The 13,703-nt window shown below is 51.4% G+C and overlaps 1 protein-coding gene across 2 annotated transcripts; it reads right to left on the bottom strand.

Annotated features, from left to right (window-relative positions):
* Window positions 1-11,371, bottom strand: Cdc25b (cell division cycle 25B). Of its 2 annotated transcripts, XM_036186098.1 has the most exons (16): window positions 10,920-11,371; window positions 10,125-10,237; window positions 9,259-9,310; window positions 7,235-7,276; window positions 7,063-7,099; window positions 6,702-6,824; window positions 6,488-6,610; window positions 5,915-6,049; window positions 5,434-5,514; window positions 5,176-5,349; window positions 4,868-4,960; window positions 4,347-4,409; window positions 4,075-4,173; window positions 3,758-3,891; window positions 1,523-1,634; window positions 1-1,367 (listed from the first exon to the last, which is right to left on the bottom strand). In XM_036186098.1, the coding sequence occupies exons 1-16, from the start codon at window positions 11,117-11,119 to the stop codon at window positions 1,227-1,229; spliced, it is 1,722 nt and encodes a 573-aa protein (XP_036041991.1). In that variant the 5' UTR covers window positions 11,120-11,371; the 3' UTR covers window positions 1-1,226. The 2 variants fall into 2 exon arrangements, with proteins under 2 accessions (XP_036041991.1, XP_036041992.1); XM_036186099.1 differs by lacking the exon at window positions 7,235-7,276.
* Between the last annotated feature and the right edge of the window lie 2,332 nt (window positions 11,372-13,703).

Genomic DNA, 13,703 nt, shown 5'->3' with positions numbered 1-13,703 from the left:
TTTAACTTGCTCAGTGCTTTATTGAACCAAGGCCCTAACAGAGGACTCACAAGGGCCTTCCAGCATGGCCTTCCCAGAGGCTGCTTGGTTTTTTGTTTTTTGTTTTTTTATTTAGCTGCTTCCATGACAATGTTCCTTTAATATTTCCAAATGCTAAGTGTAAAGACTTTGTACACACACACACATGCACTCCTGCCATAGGCTACCATGCTCACCAAAATCCTTCCACCCCATTTGTGTGCATACGTGTGCAAAGCACTGTGCATCCATGACCACCCAGCCTCCGGTCCATCTGCAACAGGCCTAGGCTCAGTCACTAGTACAGCAACACAGAAAACATACAAACAAACACGAATACTCAAGAGGTCTTCTGGACCAGAGTGGTAAGGACTCAAGGGAGGAAAGGGAGGAAGAAGACAGGATCAAAAAGGAAAGCTCAATGACTGGTCCTGCCCGGCAGCAAACTGACCAGAGAGACTCTGTGGTTCACAGCAGCCCGATGGGGCTCCCAGAGGCTCCTGTATCTGGCTGGCCTTTGCCCTTGCCTTGGGGCCACTGAAGGAGAAGATTCCCTTTCTGGGCTAACAAAAGCCAGGCCTATGAGTGAGTAAATGATATTTGAATCTCTAACCTCCAGATGTATGAAGGAGCCTGCTCAGCTGTCAGTGTATCTCGAAACAGGCTAAGTCAGACAAACACAAGTAAAAGCTGCAGGTAAGAAAACAAACAACAGGAAAAAATAAGCGCTTATGTTTTCCATGGAGGTGTCTGTGCAAAGGCCAGGGGAGGAGAGCAGACACAGCAGCCGTGCAGAAGCAGGCGGTGCACACTGCTTCCAGACCACCCAAGGAGCTACTGTGCTCATCCTAAAGGGCTGAGGCTCTCCCCACAAAGGGGGCTTTCTAAACACAGGAAGACAAAGAGTTAACACAAACAAGGAAAAAGGACTATAAAATGCGTCCACAGACACAAAGCACTTCCTCCTAGCTGGTATCCGCCCATCAGGCTGGGCTCTTCAAGATGGGACTGGCACCAGGGTATGGAAAAGTAGTGGAGTGAGACAGGAGAATGGAGGACAGGGACAGACAGATGTGACACCACACCATTCCTCCAACCCCCAATAGCACCTGAGGCCTCTAGCAGGTAGGTGGCCTCGTAGGCCCTTGGGACCCACTGGCTCCCAGGCCCCACGAGGTAAAGATGGCAACCAGGACTGGTGCTGGCTCTCACTGGTCCTGCAGCCTGCTACAGAGTTCCCTCCGACTCCGCTCCCCAGCCCAGCTGCGTGTCTTGAGGCGAAAGGTCCTCAGCTCATCCCTGAAGGCCTCATGGTTCATGGGCCGGTAGTTCTGGGGCTCACAAAAGTTCTAAAGGAGGATGAGAAGACGTAAAGAGTTCATCAGTATGGGAAACAGAGTCAGTCGTGGGGAGCCAGGGAAAGCCTTCCTTTCTTTTTGGCCTACAGCCTGACTGAGCTCTGTCCCTTTAGTTAGGAGTGCGGTGGCCACCCCACCCATGGTACCGGATGCTGTGGGAAGAATTCCTTGTAGCCGCCTTTGAGGATATACATCTCAGGGTAGTACAGGCTGGGGTAGTCATTAGCTGCACGATCCCGTTCCCTGATGAACCGGCACCTGGAGCAGCATGCGAGGGGGTTCAGGGCAGGAGACATGTCAGAAAGAGACCCATACCCTCTGCACGCTGCTTTGGGGGTCTCCAAGAGCACAGGCTTCAGAGCATAGAAATGGCATCCATTAGGTAAGATGGGCTACTAGGAAGGAGGCACTGGGGTGAAGACAGAGATAAAGAAGGCGTGGCCACTGTTTCTGGAAGGCAGTTGCATAACCTTGGTTAGAGTACTCTATGACATGTACCAGGAAAGAGGAAGCAAGAAAGGTGACCAGTGAATACAGGGTCCACTCACAGCCTGGCCTGGTGGCACAAGCCTGTAATCTTAGCTACATAGGATTCTGAAGCAGAGGGATGGCAGGTTCAAAACTTGTCTGAACTACACAAAGAGCTTAAGGCCAGCCTGGACAATTTAGGAAGACCCTGTCTCAAAATAAAAGGTAGGGCTGGGAGGTGGCTCAATGGCTAAGAGCATCTGCTGAGTAAACATGAGGACCTGAGTTCAAATCCCCCAAACAACAAAAAGCCTATAACCCTAGGCAGAGCATTGGGTATGTTTGTGTAAAAACAGGAGGATCACTTGGAGTTAGAATGAAGGCCACCAAGCCCAAGTTCAGTGAGAACCCTGTCTCAAGAGAATAAGGTAGATAGTATACAGCAGGATATGTAATGCCCTCCTCTGGCCTTTCTGCATGCATGTACGTATATGCACACATGTATATACCACATGCATGCATACCACATAAAGGCACTCACACACACACTATATATATACATATATACATATATAATTTAAAGGACCAATGGCTGGAGAGAAAGCTCAGCAGTTAAGAACACTTGTTGCTCTTGCAAAGAATCTAGGCTTAGTTCCTAGCACCCACATAGTGGCTCACAGCCATTTATAACTCCAATCGAGGGGATCCAATGCCCTCTTCCAATGTAGGCACCAAGCATGCATACAGTGTACACACAATGCAGGCAAAATACCTTCATATAAAATAAAATATCAATATAATTACAAATTTTAAAGAATAAAAATAAACTTCTTTAAGAGGGGGTGGAGGTGGGGATTTAGCTCAGTGGTAGAGCACTCGCCTAGCAAGCACAAGGCCCTGGGTTCGATCCTCAACTTAAAAAAAAAAAAAGAGGGAGGGAGACAGTGAGATGGTTCAATGGGTAAGGCCACACAACCCTGGTAATCTGGGCTTGATTCTGAAACTCATGTAAACACAGAAGGAGAGAACTGATTCCATAAGGTCATCTTCTGACATCCACATATACATATGGGATATATCATACCCATGTATATATGCCTTCATACAACATACATACACACGGTAATTAAAAAAAAAAAAAAACTAAATAAAAAGTAAACAGAGGGCTGGGAGCAACCCTCCCTGGTAGAGTGTGTGGCTTGGTCACTAGTACAGCCACACAGGGAAAAAACACACATGCTCCAGAGTCTCCTGGACCCGATTCGGTAAGGACTCAAGGGAAGAAGATAAAGAAGGAAGAGAAGGATCAACGTGGAATGCTCACTGACTGGTCCCCTGCCCAGCAGGGGCCACGTGCTGGAGCCCTAGAGGAAAGAAGGGTAGTGCAGCAGGGGTGAGGTCCTACACAGAGAATGAGAAACACAGATTCCAGCGCACTAAGGAGCTAACAGCTACTAGATGGATGGAGCTGGTGGCCACCCTGGACCAGGAGGCAGGGGAATAACCAGAAAAGATCACAAATGGAGGCTGAGGGCCCCAGTGGTAACAGGTGAAGGAAGGCTGAGGGCCCCAGGGGTAGCGGATGGAGGAAGTTGAGGGCCCCAGTGGTAGCCAGCATGAGAACAGGATACCAAATGCCTGAGTGTCACTGAGAATGTGGCTTAGAACAGGGTCCTCAAATTGTAAAGATGCTGCTAGACTTGGCATGAATTTTTGTGGGGGTGCAGCAATGGATGAAGGACGGCCTGATGAGGTGAATGGAAAGAAGGCGATGGGAAGATGTGCTGTCCATAGCAAGAGCGTACGGCCAGTTCTAAACTATCAGATGCAGCAAGAGGCTCCAGCACTCAGTTCTGGGCAAAGAAGGCCAAAGGTGCGTACTAGCTGACGAGCAGGACAGAGCCAGGACTCACATGCGGGGCCCACGCTCAGACGAGAATTCACAGTGGAAAATGAGGATGACTCTCTTGTCCAGGCTACAGGGTGTGATGGGGCGCTGCAGCAGGAAGGTCTCGGCATCCCGTTCCAGGGGCAAGTTCACAGCATTCTGTCAGAGCATCTGGGGGTCAAGCCGTAGCCTGCACCTGGCCCCTTCTTTCAGTTCCCAGGTAAGTAACCCCACCTCTTGCTAGGAGGAACCCTCCCCATGAGAAATACTCCACGGAAGGTTAGTCATCCTCTTGGCGAGGAATCTGAATGGAGGGCCTGGCCTTACCAGCAGCTGTCTCACCTTGATATGCCCGCCTTCATACTCATAGGGGTATCTGCAGTCCACAATTACAAATTTCTCCACAATGTTGCTGAACTTGCCTGTCAGCAGGGCCACCATCTGCAGGAGGCCATCAGGGTTGGTGCCAGCAGGTTGAGGCGGGTAGCCAAGGTTTTCCCTCACTCTTGTGATGGTCTGTACATGCAGCCCATCCCCAGGGGGCAACAAGAGCCAAAAAAAAAAAAAAAAAGGTGGTCCCCAAGGCACCTGAAGAGTAGCTCAACCCTGCTTACAGTTTCTGGTGAGATGTACTTGAGGTCTTGGTGTTTGCCATCCACAGTCTGCAGGAGGAAAGCCTGGAGGGAAGGGTGAGTCAGTCAGGGAAAGAAAAGGCAGCAGACAAGAAGGCTGGAACAGACACATGCAGTGCTTGCTTTGACTTTCAGATTCAGCTCGATTCAGTGGAACCTCAGGAGGCCCATACCCAGGGAATAGCCTTCAAAGGAGGCTAAAAACAGAAAGGAGAAGCCCTGGACCGTCTTGCTTCCTGCTCTTGGGGTTTGAAAGCTGAGGGGTGAGGCAGGAGATTGCATACCAGAGACTCATTTGGAAATGGTTTTCATGGCTGAGATATGTCGGATGCCTGGACAGATTTGAGGTGGTATCAGGAGAAGGGGAGCCAGAGGGAAGAGTCTGCATGAGAACAAGACTGAAAAGATACAGGAGAGAAAAGGGGGTCTCGGGGGACATGGCTCCTGCACTAGGGGTCCAGAGCAGATAATGGAAGAAGCCTCCTGAGGTCCTGCAATGCTACCTTAGAGTAATCTCCGATCAGTCCACGGTGGTCACTGTCCAGGATGCTTTCAATCTCATGACACAGGGACTTTGAGCGGAAGACACGGGCCTTCTGGAAGGCAAGGCAGATGGGAAGCCAGGTCAGGGATGAGCCTGCCTCTTGGTGCCATTTGTCTGAGACCCTCTCTTTCCCTGCCACATAAACAGCGACCTGTACACTACCCTCCACAACACATGTGGCCAAAACAGTACATCCCAGACTATCTTCAGCCCAAACACACCCCCAGGTGAGCAGCGACAGCCCAGCCCCAGGAGGAAGAAACTAACAGGTTCTTCAGGCTGCTGCTCTTCCAGGGGTGTCACGCTTTTCCTGCGCTTGCTCTGGACAGGCACGTCCTTGTCCTGGGGCCGCTCTAGCCTCTTGAGGATGGGCCGGATCACAGTGCACGGCATGGATGGAGAGCGGAAGAGCCGCTGGCACTTACTGAACATGATGAGATCCTGGCAAGGGTAACATGGCAGTTAGAAAATATAGTCCCTCAACCCCACATCTCTAAGCTCAGAGGGGGCACTACTGAGGCTCACCTGTTCCTCTTCCTTATCCAGCTTTTTGACCAGTGGGGCACTAATGAGGTTCTCCATGCCTGGGGGGACCACATCATCATCCTGGGGTCAAATCAGCAAGGACACAATCACAAACACAAACATGGAATAAACATCACAGAGTCTTCCCTTACCTACTCTCCCAGAAATGCTGGGCTGTCCCCAGCCCTGCTGACTCCTCCATCTATGGAAGTCCCAGAGACCTAAAGAGCTGTAGGGACCCACCTGCTGCTGGGGCATGCCCCAAGCAAGGAGAAATACCTTCATCATGCCCAGCCTCCATTCCTCTGGAGCACCAGCCCACCTGGTCTTCTTTGATTGGCCAATAGCAGGCTGTTGCTCAGTTCCCTTAAATGCTTCTGACACTGGGTATGGTTGTAGTCTTGCTGAAGCCAGAGCTCTCCTTTTCTTAGGCTAGCTGAATGGGGAGCAAGTAGGGGCCTTGTGGACCAAGGCTGTTTACCTTTAAATCGCTCTCCAGGATGTCCACAAATCCATCATCTTCTTCAGAAGCCCTCTCAATAGGAGTCAAGGAAGAGGAAGACTGGGCCATAGGGCTCAGCTCCTCTACTTCCATCTTCCGTTCAGGGGTAAGACACTGTCCAAATCACAACAAGAACAGAATACTCAAGAGGTGGGGGTTTGCTAGCCCTTCTGAGGATGCGCCTCCAGTACTTGGGGGTGGGGGTTGGGGAGTCTGGACCACTCTTTTCTTCTCTTACTGCCTCTATAAAATTTTTTTTTAGCTTTTACTTATTTTTTATTTTTAACCTTTATTTTATGTATATGGGTGTTTTGCCTGCACGTACGTCTGGGCACCATGTACCAGCAGTGTCCACAGAGCCAAGAGGGTATCAGGTCCTCTGGGACTGGAATTATAGAGGACCGTGAGCTGCCACAAGGGTGTTGGGAACTAAACTGGGTCCTCTGAAAGAACATCCAGTGCTCTTAACCACTGAACCATCACTTCTCCAGTGCCCCCCTCCCCTGAGCTGTTTCTTGAGGGCCCTACGGGAGGTCAGTTCTCCTCATGTACCATCAAGTCAGGGGCTGAGCTTGGCCTCTGAGCAAAGGCTTCTCTGCGGCTGGCCCACTCTGCCAGAGCTTGGGCAGGGCTGGGATGAGTGGGCTTCCACGGCATCTTGAAGAGATATCCATCCTGTGGGCAAGTTTGGAGAGGAAACGTCAGGATAACCCCCGGGCACCCTCCTCTCCCCAGACCTCTTCCACCCTGGTCTCTGGAAGCGCACATTCTCTTTGTCCTCCCCAGGGCTGTTGGCAGCTCTGTAGCCTGCCTCATTTTTCTCACGGCTATCCAGGGCTTGGGAGTTGGTAATGTTCTGTAGCACGGGACTGTGGTCCAGCAGCCTCACCTAGGAAATCAGACAGGGTAGTTACCACTGAAGGCTGCACTCCTGTTATTACCCAGGCCCTACCTTCTGCTACCCTGCTCCAACTTCCAGGTCACTCGGCTACCAGATAAAACCCCATCTCCCCCAAACAGCCCAGCGATGCCTGACTACTTCAAGCACACCCTCTGAGAGGTGCCCCCAAGATGTTCATGCCAGCCAGGATGCCTGAACTCCCTGTCAGGCCTTGGAGGACACTCACTGGCAAGGACCGGAAGCGTTTTATGGTAAACTGCTCACTGTAAAAGAAAGAAGGACAGTTCAGAGCTGGGAAAATGGGGGTCAGTGACTTAAAGCAGGCAGGCTCTCCTTGCTCCCAAACAGTTGCAGGAGACAGCGGGAGGTGAGTAGGGGAAGGGGCGGACAGCACTCACTTTTGAATGACCAGGCTGGCTGCCTGAATGGCCTGTTCAAACCTAGGAGAGAGAAGTGACCCATTTTCTTTGGAGACCCACCTCTGCCTCAGGCCCCAGGCCCCAGCCAGGCCCATCCCCAAAGGGCCAGCCATGAGAGCAACGGCCTGTGGTCAAGCCAGGGGAAAGGGAGGGTAGAAAAAAGCCCACTACTGGCGGGACCAGGTACCAAGGATGAAGGATTGGAGGCAGTCTGGGATTTTAAAGGCTGCCTTGAATGGAAGCAGGCCCAGAGAAAGGCAGTGATGGAGCCAGCTGGGGCAGGTCACAGGGTCATTAAGACATCACCAAGGCAACAGTCTCGCCAGCCTGCACCAGCTAGCACAGGCCTTCCACCTGTATGCAAATTACATCAGTGGGGCCATATGGCCACCATGAAAGGCACTGATCCATCCCATGACAATAGGCTAAAGGCCCCCTGTAATGTGGGTGACTCTGGGCTGGATCCCAGGGAGGCTGGGTTTCCCTTTCCACTAGGAGAAACTGGCCTGGCTCTCTCCAGGACAGGGGGGCCCCACGTTAGTGTTTTTCTGGATCAGCCCAGCAGAAACTCCTAGGAGTATATGGGTTACATCCTCTCCTCCCTCCTATGGAATTTTCTAAGACCCAAACTCTGTTCCACCCCTCCTTCTGTCTTAGAAGAGGCCAACCGGCAAGGAATTCCAACAGATGTTCCTTTTGAGGCTGAGGCAACTTCTGCATACAGCTCTGCCTTACAACTATGTTGCTGGAGACCACCTGTCAAGTGGAGCTTGCTTACACACACTTACACACTTACTTACACACACACACACACACACACACACACACACACACACAGCTTCTTTTTGAGAAACTAAAAATAGTCAAAAGCAAACACAGGCCCCAAGGGGCCTGTGTGCAATCAACCTGGCATCATTTGTTAGCTGGGCCTTAGGGGTGAGGGATCTGTGTTGTCACTAAAAACCAATCTACACTCCTCCCATCCCCACCCAATTCTTGTTTCCTGTTTGTGAATAAACCCTGAGCTCAGCACAGTCCGATCAAAGGCACCAGGAGGAAATAGTAGCCGCCACTCTAAACTAAAAGCTCTGGTTGGCAGTGCTCAGCTGTCCCTAATGCCTGACAGCTACTCCAGCAGCTGGATGGGAACAGGTGTGCTCTAGAAGGCATACTTTGTACCCATAGGCAAGGGAGAGGTATCTGCCCAGGCCAAAGACCAGCCTTTTCTCTCCACTCCCTATTGCAAAGGGCCTGGGTTGGCTGGGACAGTCAAGTGTTAAAGCCAGAGGCTGCTGACCAGTCTGCAGACACTGCTTTTGTTTGGTCTAGGTTTTGAGATGTGGTCTTACCATGTTGCCCAAATTGGCCTTGAACTCTATCTTCCTGCCTTAGCTTCCTGAGTGTTGGGATTACAGATATGAGCTACCACACCCAGCAGGACCATATTTTTCAAGTTGGGAGAACATTTCATGTGCACAAGAATGTGTACCGGCAAAACAGAAAAATGGGACATTAGATTTGTATTTCTGAATGACAATGCCAGCCACTGTCCCTAAGACCTCTGGTCTTCAACTTTCTCTCACCTGCCTTCTATGACAGCAGGCCCTTCTCCAAACAGGAAGCCAGTGCTCAAGGCTTGGGGATGCAGCCCTGAGGGACCTGCCTACTTTTTGATTTCTTGGTAAGAATGCAGCATTCTGCAGGGGCAGGAGAGATGCCTCAGTGACTAAGAAGACTTGTCACTTTCGCAAAGGACCTGAGTTCAGTACCCAGCACCCACGTAGGGCAACTCACAACAACCTGGAACCCTAGCTCCAAGGGATCCAAAGCCTCTTCTGGCCTCTACAGGCCTGAATGCTCACATGCACATATCCCCATGTAGAGAAACACATAACAAACACACAATAAAAAAAAATAAATAAATCTTAAAAAAGAAAGGAAAATTGATTCCCAAGGGCAGATGCTAAGTCCTCAGTGGTGGGATCCCTCTCTTCTCTACTCACGCGTGCTCGGCCTTCTGTGGGTCCATAGGGCTGGGGGAGTCCATGCAGAGACCTGGTGGGACAGAGCACCTTGGCTTGCAAGTAGCAGTCTCTCCTGCTTACTTTTTCCCAAGAAAGAAAAAAGAAACCTCTTTCTATTTGAGATCAAGACATACTTTAAGAAACAAAACCTACTTACAGGCCCTGAGCATGGGACACTGGCCCTCAAAGGAGCCAGGGCTATATTATTTGTTTATTATGGAAATGTCTCTACACAGTCTGTTTGTTTGTTTGTTTGTTTTGATGCAGGGTTTCTCTGTGTAACTGAATGACTTGTCCTGAAACTCACTTTGTAGACCAGGCTGGCCTTGAAATCACAGAGATCCGCCTGCCTCTGCCTCCCAAGAGTGCTGTGATTAAAGGCATAGCCCACCACTGCCTGTCCTTAACACAGTTTTTTAAAGGCACAATGCTTTCTAAACATTTTTCTTAGGCTAGTTTAAAATGACTTGGAAAAGATAATGGTTTTCTAAGGAGAAAAGTTACAGACTATGAGAATGTTTCACAAGGACCAACTTTCGGTAGTAAGTGCCTTCTGGGTGGGGCTGTAGTTTAGTGGCTTCATCACTAGGTTTCGAATAGGTATGATAGCATCTCCTACCAAGGGCCAGACTTCCCCAGGCTCCCCAGTTAAGGTTGGGTGGGGTAAGACCCACCAGAGGTGTGTTTTCTTTTCAGTTTTGAAAGAAGGCAAGATGAGAGAAGATTCTGGACCCACCCAGCTGTGGAAAGGATGTTCATTTGATGGGCTCAGAAGTTAGGAGGCCCAGGCAGTTCCCTGATCTCTTCTGACACTAGGGGACCTCACCGAGGACCCTGAGCCTTACCTGCATCAGAAGATTCTGAGGACACGGATGACAGGGAGGTACGCCTGGACAGAGATAGGCCCATCAGCCTGTTCTGGAATGAAAGGCTTCCTACCTGAGTCTTTGGGGTCTCACTAGGAAGAGAAAATAGACACAGGAAAGGAGGGAAAAAATGAATGCAGAGTTTAGAAGCTGGTTGGTCCCTGTCCCCTCGCTATGAAGGGCCCACCCATTCCTGAGAGATGATCACATTCTAGGACTATCCTGTATCTCAGGTCAAAGCTCTTTATTTCACGGAGGCCCTAGAGGGTCTTTCTGGATTGACTGGAGAAGAGTGAGGAGAATGGGCAGGAGGCAGCAGGGAAGTTCTGTGGAAGTTTTCCCTGCTCTTCACAGCCCCACCTATCTATGCATTTTCCTGGAGGCAAAGGCCAAGACCTGGGTCTGTCTCTACTGTGGCTGGACCAGTCAGTCTTTAGTCAGTTTTAGCCTTAGGGGAGTTTGGGAGATGCAGGGTGCAAAGAGCAGGGGCTTGTATGATCCACTCCTGTGCCAACCTCAATGATCCTCTGCCTAAGGCAGAAATTAGGGAGGTAGTGTGACATGGGCACAGTGAGGGAACGGGGTGGTGGTGGTGGCGGTAAATGATCCTTAGCTGGCCATCCGGATGGTGTAAGTCGCAAAACTTCTGACTCAGCACCCTTGTGCCAGGTCCCTTGAAGCCGTTTGTGCTCAGCACTTCTAGGCTTCGGTGCCTAGTTCCTCCAACTCGGGGCACTCCATCCCACCACACCCAGTACCCGTGGGGCATCCTACCTGCCGAGCCCAGCGAGGCCGTGCAAGGTCTGAGTGAGAGTGGTAACCGGAGAGGAGGAAGCCGCGCGCTCCGGAGACCCCAGGAAGCCATCAGGCTCCAACCCGAAGCCTGGGAGGTGGTGCGGCCGCTGAAAGCCACCGGGCACGCGGGCAGGACTGAGAGCCGAGCCCGGCGCAGACTTCGGTGGGTGCACCTCCATCGTGGCGGGGTGGGCAGAAACTAGCTAGCTACAGGGCCACAAGCACGAGGGCGAGCAGACGCCGACCCAGTTGGCTCGGCTCCGAGAGCGAGCTTGGGGTGAGGGGAAGGAGGGAGGGAAGGAAGGGAGGAAGAGCTATGGGCCTGGGAATGAGGAGAGGGGTGCGGGGAGGAAAGCAGGGGAGGACGCGAAGCTGGGCAGCTGCCACCGCCACCTCCTTATATATTCGAAAAATAACAGCGGCAGCGCCGCCGGACGCCACCAATGGGGGCGCCGGTTCCGGGAGGGCGGGACCGAGGGCGGGGCGCTTGTGATTGGGGCTAAGGCTGGACCAGCTAGCTCTGCCAGCCCGGCTTCTTAGGGTGACTCAGGGAGTTGGCTTAACCCCGTGCCCCACACATACCCTCCGCTCCCTCTGACACGGGGATCCTGGTCTCCAGGATTCTGCCTCCTGGGACGCATTTTGGAGGTGCACACCCCCTAGAAGGAGTAGCCATCCCCTAGGGTGGCCTCGTAAGGATCCCTCGACGACGTTTACCATCACGCACGGTCACCAGTAAGGAACAGCGCGACGCTCTGCCTGAGTTGAGCTCCAAGTGTGCAGTGAGGTCTGCGGCGTTCCCTGTCCCGTTTACGGACCGGGACGTTGAGAAGTTCCCTAACTCGTTTAAGGCCATGGGGTTGGTTGAGTGGCGGAGACAGAGATGCTCTTTCCCGGGCTCCTCTGATCTTCCAGCCCCCCTGTCCGCGCCACTGGGCCGCGCAGAGTCGCGGCAGTAGTTCTCGGGCGGCGCTTTGGGCACGCGCCTCGTTGCGCGGCAGAGCGGAACGGCGGGCTTCCGGGACTCCCAGTTTAGACGTGATCCCACCGGACCCAATAGTCTCCCGTAATCCCTGAGAATCAACATTTGGATTTAGGCATGGGTTTCTGCTGCAGGCAATTGTGACATGTCACCAGAGAACCCAGTTAGGGAAAAATCTCACACCCACTTACGGCTTGGCTAATTTGGTGTTAATAGCACCGTATTTAGTGTTTCTTTGAAGGTGGAAGAGGCTGAATTCGCTATTAGTTTACAATGAGCATCTTCTAATGACCTAATCACCTTCCAGCCCAGTCTGTTTTCCTGGAATGTGCTGGGAAGGACCAAATAGGCAGTTGAGAACTTTTTCAAATTTTTCAAGTTCTCCCCAGGGAAAGTGTGGCTTCTGGGCTGATCCTTGGGGTGCAGTACATGATCTAGGAACTAAGAGTAGCCTTGCACACCTGCCTTTGCAGTTTTAACCACCACCCCAGACCCACCACCAGGTAGTGTAGGGATGGGGCCTAAGAGTTTCAGCTGTGTGTGAAGGAAGAGGACACTCGCCACACCTGAGTGGAGTGACCAACACAGGAACAACGGCCTTTCTTTCTCTCAGCATTTCGCCCAGCTCCTGTGCTGTGCCAGGAACTATATACTACTAGGTAGTTAGGGACCTATTTCCTGTTCCGGTCACAGGTCAAGCTCCAGACCTCCAGCCTCCTGTGCTGCCTTTAGTGCTAGGACCAGGAGAGAAATGTGCCCCTGTGTGGCCTTCCATCCCAAAGACTGGAATGATGTTTTCAAAACCAACACAGCAGGTTTCCCCCACCCCCACCCCAGCACACACTGTTGTGGTGAGAAGGGGTTCTGCTGTGTTGATTTTAAAAATCGCTTGAAATTAAATCCCACAGCTGGAGGTGCTCCTTGTCCCCAGCGGAGTCCTCCCAGAGCACCTTGCATATCAACTCACAAGCTTCTGAGCTCATTGGACCACTTAGATCATAGACAGTGCACTCAACCGAAACAATACAACTAGTCCCTAAAGACCAGTTAAAAGATTTGCTCTTTTCAAAATTAAGGAGGGGAGTGTCTCACTGTGTAGACCTGGCTGGCCTGGGGTTCTGTGCCTAGAGCAAGCTGCCTTCAAATTCATGATGATCACTCTGCTTTTGTCTCCTGAGTGCTGGGATTACCGGTATGAGTCACCACTAACTGGCATGTTAAAATATTTGCAACCTGCAGGGTAAGAGGACTTCCCACATGGCATCACCTTTCAGAGACTTTTTAAAAGTCAATTTAAAAAATTCTATTTTATTGTTGTACGTGCGTGGGTGTTTTGCCCGTCAGTGCACCATTTGTCTGCTTGGTGCCTGTGAAGGGCAGAAAAGGGCATCAGATCTCCTGAGACAGATGGTGGTGAGCAGCCATGTGGGTGCTGGGAATCAAACCCGGGTCCTCCGGAAGAGCAGCCAGTGCTCTTAACCTCTGAGCTCTCTCTCTAGGGCCCCTTTAGAAACTTTTTTTGTTTCCCTTAATTGTCTCCACCCCCCCCCCCATACACACACACCTTTTTTCATGGCTTGTGTTTTCATGGCTTATGACATGTTAAATTTATGTTCTACCAAAAATTCAGAAAAAGGAGACTATCAAATGATATGAAAGGCAGCACACACACACACACACACACACACACACACACACACACACACACGCCCCAAATCTTCAGAAACAGCATTGTGGGTGCTGGATAGATGGCTCAGAGGTTAAGAGCACCGACTGCTCTT

The sequence above is a fragment of the Onychomys torridus genome, chromosome 4 (genome assembly GCF_903995425.1).
Source record: "Onychomys torridus chromosome 4, mOncTor1.1, whole genome shotgun sequence".
NCBI classification, from domain to species: Eukaryota; Metazoa; Chordata; class Mammalia; order Rodentia; family Cricetidae; genus Onychomys; species Onychomys torridus.
This window is presented reverse-complemented; position numbering and strand designations above follow the sequence as displayed.